The 9,087-nt window shown below is 45.8% G+C and overlaps 1 protein-coding gene across 1 annotated transcript; it reads right to left on the reverse strand.

Moving 5' to 3' along the window:
- SMKR1 (small lysine rich protein 1) lies at positions 851-7,846 on the reverse strand (the record flags this gene model as incomplete). Its single annotated transcript, XM_018047493.1, has 2 exons — positions 851-1,531; positions 7,583-7,846. Coding segments are annotated over 2 exons (459 nt in total), but the record flags the coding sequence as incomplete, so codon positions are not given.

The following is a 9,087-nucleotide window of genomic DNA, read 5'->3' on the forward strand; positions in this document are numbered from 1 at the left end:
CTAGAGCTGGTGTGTCCACAGAAACTGCTCGGATACAGCGCCGCAGTGTCAGCAGAGTGGGAAGGTTGCCCTGTTTCTCAGGAACAGACAGGGTCCTTTCAGGTTAAGAGGGGCACCATCTTTCACCTGACCTGAGTCAGGGTCCCCTGACAGCCAGCCAAGGGCTCACACTAAGTCCACACAGACCACACAGCCAGACAAGTGTCACCCCCAGCTCACAGCTTCTGAGCAAAATCCCCCTTCTCTGTACAAAGATTCACATACTTGCCTTTTTTCTCTTATATTTACAAAATCTCTGATAGTTATGAGATACAAAGATGGTGCTTACACTTAAAGGTGCCTTTCCTTTCATGTTACATATTTGGGGCTTTTAGATCTTTGGGGGCCAAGCACAACCAATTGCGGTTTTCTCTCCTAAGTGTATCCACACAGGCTGGGGAGATCCCAGAATATCAGTAGGAGGCAAAAGGCTCATTTCCAGTAGTGACTCCAGGAGTCAGGGTCAGCCAAGCTTAAAAGAAAGGGCTGCAGAAGGTGGGAAGATGTAAATGTGGAGAAAAAGGATGAAGAGTTCAGTGAAAGAGAAAGGAGAGGGACGAGGGACGATTTACCTCCTTCTCCCTGTAAATCCCATGGAGAGAGGAGCTGGTAGGCTACAGTCCATGGGGTCAAAGAGTCGGAAATGACTTAGGGACTAAGCATGAGCACCCTGCACCTGGACCACTGACCCTGTCCTTCCTTTGAGCTATTGTCCTCGAGCCCTAGCAAGGTCAGAGCAGGGCTGACAACCCTGGTCTCCATCGGTGTCTGTGGCTAATTCAAGTCAGACAAGAGGCTGCTGAGGAGAAAATGCTAGTAACAAAATATTTATTACTTTTCTAGAAAAAGATGAGGAAAGGAAACTGTGGTCAACAGAGGGACCCATGAGCAAATGCAATGCTTTTTTCATGTCTACTTTAAAAAACAAAACCCCTCTGGGCAAAACAAAACTCGTGAAAGCTAGAACTGCCCTTGGACAGCGAGGTTCAATTCTAACCCAGATTTATATTAACTTTTAAAGGTTCTATCAATTCCACCACATTGCGTGGGAATTACCGCACACTTTCTCCCCCCCACCCCTTAACTTCTGAAAAACCAAACTGGCTCACCCACTCATATCTGGGTTTAGCTGAGGAAGTAAAATGCGTGTATCATTATCTACCACAGAAAAGCACACTCTCTGCATCTCAGATTGTCGTCAGTAAAGTCTATTTTGCTTGCAACGGTGGCATAATCCTGCTTTCTCTTCCCCGGGTTCTGTTCTTTGCAGGAGAGAGGGGCTGGGAAACGCCCTCGCTTAAGTCTTGCCTTTCCCCTTCTTTGCCTTGGCAGCGCCTGGCCAGCGGAAGCCGCGCAGCTGCAGGCAGTCGGCCACGTTGTGCGCGATGTAGTAGAGGTTCAGCATGGCGGCGGGGCTGAGGATGTCCACTTCCGGCTTCTTCTGCTTCTTCCCACGCGGCTTGCCCCGGCTTTTCTTCTTCCCTTTAGCTGGCTTTCAAAGACAAGTATATACAATGAGGCAAAAGTTAGTTCTTATAACCTTGAAAATACGTTGAAAATATATAATTTTCAACATTTCCCACAGAACTTAAGGGGAAAAAAAGTTCGTAAAGGGAAAAAAACCTGTGACAACAAAAACCGTTTATATAAAGCGGTAAGAGAAGTCATATGCAGTCCGATGCAGCGACTGCCTATCAAGCACCGTCCCCAGAGACCCAAGTACCCAGAGACTGGGAGAGCAAGGCGGAGAAACTGAGGCACAAGACCTATACATTGCGGGCTGTGTCATTCCACGAGAGGGTGAAGTACAGGGAGATAAACCAGGGCGGGGGAGAGAATGCGAAGGGCCAGAGGGTTGTGCGTGTAGGGGGAGGGGAAGGCTGGCACAAAGGAGAATTCTGTGTTCCAGGCTTCCCCAGCTCTCATGCGCCTGCCCAAAGATGCCCTCCTAAGAAGAGAAGCGGCGTTCTCTTTACTTTCTTTCAAAAACAAAACAAAAAAACCCTCTAAAAACACAAAAAACTAAACTAAAATAAAAGCCCCAACCTATGGCAATTGGTATGTGGGCCTTGTTTGCAATTTGATTAGAACAAGCCATAAAAAGGCATTTAAAACAAAAAAGCAATTGAGAAAATTTGACAATATCAAGTAATTATTCAGTTAGATCTGAGAGTGGCTTTGGGTCATAGAAGAAAATGTTCACACGTTTCAGACATGCATACTAAAATCTGTAGGCATGAAATAAAAGGAAGCCTGAGATTTTCTTTAAAATACTGCACCTTGCCCACCCTAACACGACCAATAAAACATAGATGAAGCCAAGGTGGCAAAATGCTTACAATTTCTGAATCTGAGATAACGACTATATAGTGATTCATTTTACTACTCTCTTTTTGTGCATGTTTCAGAACTTTGCTAATAATGATTAAATTAAAATGTATTGGCTAATTAGGATCAAATACATATTTTGGCATGTTATGTGATACTTTCAACCTCATTGAGCAGTCATGAGGATTAAGGGAGACACGAATCTCAGGCACATAGCAAGTGTCTGACACTAAGCACTTAATAAAGGACGTTGCCGTCACTTTTATCATCTCTAATCCTCATGAGTTTCAAGGGAGGGAGGTATATTCGCATCTTAAAAATGGAAAAGCAGAGGCTCGGCAAGGTCGCAGTGCAAACCGGCGTTCACCAGGCTTGGGAGCAGTGTTCTTAGGCCACAATCACGCTGCCTGGTTAAGGCCCTGTGGGGTATCCAAAGGAATGGATGCCATCCTAACCTGGGAGCAAATGATTCCTGAAGTTTTGCTACAGCCACATGAGGCTGCGAGGAATTCTCTATTCCTATGACCCACCCATACGGAAAATAACAGATGGGAGTATACTACAAAAAAGGTGTCTCTTCTAGGCAAGGGAAAGGAGGGGTGTGTAAGTTATCAAGGATGCCTGCAAGGGCTAAATGTTTGTATAAAATAGACGTCCTCTTCATAGCACCTCACTTTAAAAATGTCCTCAGTTAAACAAGGAGAAACAGTCAATGTGTTAAAAATACTAAAGTACATTTTTGTTAAGTGAAATGGAGGATGTTCCTAGATACGAAACGCAGGAATGAAGACGAGACATTATGTTACAACACAGTGGCCTGGCTTCTGTGAGGAAATCCAAATGAAGAGAAACAATATGGAGCCCCATATGATAACTGCATCTCTGATAAAGCATCCTTGTGGGGTGTTGGATGTGCACTGCCATAAGCTCGTAAGGATTCTGAGTCTTGGCTTCCTTTCTGATTTTATACTCTTTTGCATGTCAAACACACTTGACTTACCTGGAATAACTGCCAAAAAAAAAAAAAAAAGTGTGTGTTTTAATCTCTAAAATGGTTTGAGAACTAAGATTCATACAAGAGTTTGACATTTTTAGTCAAGGTTCTCATTTTTTTGTAGAAATTGGCAAACTGATTCTAAAATTCATATGGAAATGCAAAGGATATAAGACAGAGGTTTGACATTTTTATTCAAAGTTCTCATCTCTTTGTGGAAGATTCTGAAGTTCATAGGGAAATGCTAAGGGCTTTGAAAAAGAAGAACAAAGTTCAAGGACTAATACTACCTTATTTCTAGAATTATAAAGCTATAGTAGTCAGATGGTATTGGTGTTAAGATAGACAAACAGATTAATAAAGTGCAAACTAGACCCACATGTATATTTGGATAACTGATTCAAATAACTGATTCAACTGATTTTCAACAGAAGTGCCAAAGCAGTTCAGTGGAACAAGGATAGGATAATCATTTCTATAAATGCTGCTGAAACAATGAATATCCATGTGCAAAACAATGAACTTCAATCCATATATGTTCCATATGCAAAAATTAACTCAGAATGGTTCACAGACCTACAGGGCTCAAAATTATAAAACTTACAGAATACAGAGAAAAGCCTTTGTGACCTTGGATTAGGCAAAAATTTCCTAGATATGATATCCAATTTGATGTCTGTAAAAGAACAAATGGGTAAATTCACCATCAAAATGAAAACTTATGCTCTTCAAAAGATTCCGAAAGGAGAATGAAAAGCAAAGCCACAGATTGGGAGGAAATATTTGCAAATCATATGTCTTAAATGTGGTGATGGCTTAATGTCTGTACACCTATGCCAAACTTAACAAACTATACATTTTATATATGTACAATCTATTGTGTATCAACTCTAGCTCAATAAGTCTGTTAGAAAATTACTATAAAGGAATGAAATTTTTCAGTTCTGAGCTGGTTGGGTTGGTTGACTACAACCCCATGGCTCTTGGCTATTTCTGGTCTCAGAACACAGAGCTCTCGACTTAAAACCCAAATCCTTAATGAAGACCATTTCAGCTTCAAGCCACACTTGTCTTCCTTCTAGTACCCAAATGAGCCAAGCTCCTCTCTACTCCCTCCTCTTCCTGCAGATCTCCACAGCAGGCCTAATTTGCTTCTATTTGTGCTAGCCTCTGCTCAAATATTACCTCTTGAGAAAAACCTCCCAGACACCATGCCTGTGTTTTTTCTACTACTAAGGTGACCATATAATTCAATGCCCAAACCAACACACTTCAACAAGCATTAACTGGGACTGTCCCAGGCAAAGAGGGAGGAAGTACAGATGGCCTCCCATTAACCTTCCCAGCACTGTCACCTCCTATCTCATTCCCCCAAGCACTCTTTACTATTTAATAATACTTTTTGTTTATGTATTTATTGTATGTTTCCCTACCCAGACGTTTTATCTATGAGTTCACTTAATTCCCCAGGACCTAGAACAATGTCTGGAACATTGCAGGGACAAATAAAATATGCTGAGTGAATAAAATGCAACTCAGATGCAAGGCAAACAGCTGAGAAAAGAAGAGAAGGAAAGGCAAAGGAGAAAGGGACCAGTACAGCCAACTGAACGTAGAATTCCAGAGAACAGCAAGGAGAGATAAGAACTTGTCTTAAATGAACAATGCAAAGGCACAGAGGAAAACAACAGAATGGGAAAGACTAGAGAGCTCTTCAAGCAAACTGAAGATACCAAGGGAGCATTTCATGCAAGGATGGCACAATAAAGGACGGAAATGGCAAGGACCTAACAGAAGCAGAAGAGATTAAGAAGAGGTGGCAAGAATCCAGAAGAGTGATACAAAAAAGTCTTAATGACCTGGATATACGTAATGGTGTGGTCACTTACCTAGAGACAGACATCCTGGAGTGTGAAGTCAAGTGGGCCTTCAGGAGCATGAGTATGAATAAAGCTAGTGGAGGTGATGGGATTCCAGCTGAGTTTTTTCAAATCCTAAAAGAGGATGCTGTTCAAGTGCTGCACTCAATATGCCAACAAATTTGGAAGACTCATCAATGGCCACAGGACTGGAAAAGGTCAATTTTCATTCCAATCTTAAAGAAGGGCAATGCCAAAAAATGTTCAAATTACCGTACAGTTGCACTCATTTTACATGCCAGCAAGGTAATGCTCAAAATCTTTCAAGCTAGGCTTCAACAGTAAATGAATCAAGAACTTCTAGATGTACAAGCTGGATTTAGAAAAGGCAGAGGTACCAGAGATCAGATAGCTAACATCTGCTGGATCATAGAAAAACCAGGGGAATTCCAGAAAAACATCTGCTTTATTGACTATGCTAAAGCCTTTGACTGTGTGGATCACAAGAAACTGTGGAAAGTTCTTAAAGAGACGGGAATACCAGATCACCTTACCTGCCTCCTGAAAAATCTGTATGCAGGTCAAGAAGCAATAATTAGAACCTTACATGGAACAAAAGACTGGTTCCAAATAGGGAAAGGAGTACATCAAGGCTGTATATTGTCACCCGGCTTACCGTATATGCAGAGAACATAATGTGAAATGCCAGGCTGGATGAATCACAAGCTGGAATCAAGACTGCCAGGAGAAATATCAACAACCTCAGATATGCAGATATTACCACCGTAATGGCAGAAAGTGAAGAGGAACTAAAGAGCCTCTTAATGAGGATGAAAGAGAAGAGTGAAAAATCTGGCTTAAAATTCAACATTCAAAAAACTAAGATCATGGCATCCGGTCCCATCACTTCATAGCAAATAGATGGGAGAAAAGTGGAAACAGTGACAGACTTTATTTTCTCCAAAATCACTGTGGATGGTGACTACAGCCACGAAATTAAAAGACTCCTGCTCCTAGGAAGAAAAGCTATGATAAACCTAGACAGCATATTAAAAAGCAGTCACTTTTTAACTTGGTCAACAAAGGTCTGTATAGTCAAAGCTGATTTTTCCAGTATTCATGTAGGGTTAAAGAAGGCTGAGGGCTGAAGAATTTACGTTTTTGAACTGTGGTGCTGGAGAAGACTTTTGAGAGTCCCTTGGACAGCAAGAAGATCAAGCCAGTAAATCCTAAAGGAAATCAACCCTCAATATTCACTGGAAGGTATTGATGCTGAAGTGAAGCTCCAATACTCTGGCCATCTGATGTGAAGAGCCCACAAACCGGAAAAGACCTTGATGCTGGGAAAGACTGAGGGCAGGAGCAGAACGGGGAGAAGGGGGCGACAGAGGATGAGATGGTTGGATGGCATCATGGACTCAATGGACATGAGTTTGAGCTAACTCCAGGAGATAGCCAAGGAGAGGGAAGTCTGGGGTGCTGCAGTCCATGGGGGTCGCAAGATTAGACACGGCTAAGGGACTGAACAATAACAACATCCACAGAAAGAATCCCACTTGGGACCCTAGACGGGGCAGCAGAAGCCAGGTGCCTGACTAGTCGCTCTTGGTATGTACTGGAGCCCTGGGCATTTTCTGGGTGTGAAAGTTGCTCCACAGAACCAAAGGACTTCAACCAACCAATTCACAGAAAGAGGGCCTGATTCTGCGGTTACAGTCCCCTTTGGCAGGCGCAGAACACCAAGAAAACCCCTCTCCCCTCTCATCTTTACCCAGAGCGCTCAGATCACTGGGCTGGACAATGCCACCCCCCTTGGAGATGAAGGCGCCAATCTCTTGGCGCGGGCAACAAAGCTTAGTAAAGCGTGCCTCTACGAGACAAACGGTACTAAACCAATTTAAAAAGTGCCTCGGAACCTCTTAGACGTAAGTAGCGTGTATTACCATGGTAATGCGTTCTCAGCTGAGCAGGTGAGTGTGGCAAGGGTTCCCAATCCTGAAAGAAAGACAGAGACCCGAGTTCTCCGCATCGCCTCGGGGCGGCGCCCCCGCGCCCATTCCTGCCGCTCACCGGGCTGCCGCCTCGGCACTCGCCAGCGAACCGCTGCCGGTCCCGGGACCTCGCCGCGTTTGTCTGGGACCGGCTCCCGCGGCGCGGCGCAAGGAGGCCGAGGCGCTCAGGGGAGCCCGGCGGGCCAAGGGGGCCGTCAGCCACCGAGCGGCCGCCACGCCGGACTGCGCACCCGCCGCACGGATGTTCCGGGATGCTCGTCTGCGGCGAGTGCGCCTCGCGGGCGCGGGAGAGCCGCGCGCACAAACGTCGGGAGGCGCGCGCCGCGGGGGCGGGGCCGCGCAGTGTTTACCTGTTGCCTGGACACCCGGGCCTGGCGCCCGGCCGTTGGCAGAGTCCGACCCGCCCACCCGGTCCGCGGAGCCCTCCCCCGCGTTCCTGACAGTCGCCGCCAGCCCTCCCGGGTGCGCCACGTTGGCCGGGCCACTGTCCCTCGCGCGACTCTGGCTAAGGTTGCGCGCTCGTGGAACCCAGGCTCGGCGCAGCGGCGGCTGGCTCCGGGCCACACCCGGCCGGACGGGGCTGGGGTACCGTCTTGGCCTTGGAGTGGGCGGATTCAGCTGTGAGTGTGAGCTCTGCCACTCACTGACTGACCTTGGAGAAGTTAGCCAAGACTCCAGTACCTTTTTTGGAAAATGAGATAAAAGCCTTTGAGGGTTGAAGTGAAAACAACATGCGGAAATGTCTTAAAAGAGCCTGTAATATTAGAAACGTTACAAAATTTAAAAAATTTCTCATGATTTATCTTGGCTGTGCTGTGCGCAGCCTTTCTCTAGCTGTGGCAAGTGGGGGCTTCTCTCGTTGCAGAGCTCTGGCTTCCCGTTTCGGTGGCTTCTCTCGTTGCAGGGACAGGCTCTAGGCGTTTGGGTTTCAGTAGTCGTGGCACACCGGCGTAACTGCCCCACTGAGAGGTGGAATCTTCCCGGACCAGGGATGGAATCCGTGTCCCCTGCATTGGCAGGCGGATTCTTAACCGTTGGAGGAGCAGGGAGGTCCTACAAAATGGTTTTTAAAAGAGGCTGGAAAAAGTTCTTATACTGGTTGTGGGATAAAGCAAGAAAGGACCCAGTAGCAGCAGTTCTGCTTCCAACCGTCAGCTCATCCTGACATCCCCCCTGCAGAGGGAGAATACAGTTTAGTACCAGGCACCTCATTCATTTTAATGACTCCTTTCTTTTTATTCAAGTTCAGTTCAGTTCAGTTCAGTTCAGTCGCTCAGTCGTGTCCGACTCTTTGCGACCCTGTGAATTGCAGCACGCCAGGCCTCCTTGTCCATCACCAACTCCCAGAGTTCACTCAGACTCATGTCCATCGAGTCAGTGATGCCATCCAGCCATCTCATCCTCTGTCATCCCCTTCTCCTCCTGCTGCCAATCCCTCCCAGCATCAGAGTCTTTTCCAATGAGTCAACTCTTCCATGAGGTGGCCAAAGTACTGGAGTTTCAGCTTTAGCATCATTCCTTCCAAGGAAATCCCAGGGCTGATCTTCAGAATGGACTGGTTGGATCTCGTTGCAGTCCAAGGGACTCTCAAGAGTCTTCTCCAACACCACAGTTCAAAAGCATCAATTCTCCAGCGCTCAGCCTTCTTCACAGTCCAACCCTCACATCCATACATGACCACAGAAAAACCCATAGCCTTGACTAGACGGACCTTAGTCAGCAAAGTAATGTCTCTGCTTTTCAATATGCTGTCTAGGTTGGTCATAACTTTTCTTCCAAGGAGTAAGCGTCTTTTAATTTCATGGCTGCAGTCACCATCTGCAGTGATTTTGGAGCCCCAAAAAATAAAGTCTGA

The sequence above is a fragment of the Capra hircus genome, chromosome 4, assembly GCF_001704415.2.
Source record: "Capra hircus breed San Clemente chromosome 4, ASM170441v1, whole genome shotgun sequence".
Classification (NCBI taxonomy): Eukaryota; Metazoa; Chordata; class Mammalia; order Artiodactyla; family Bovidae; genus Capra; species Capra hircus.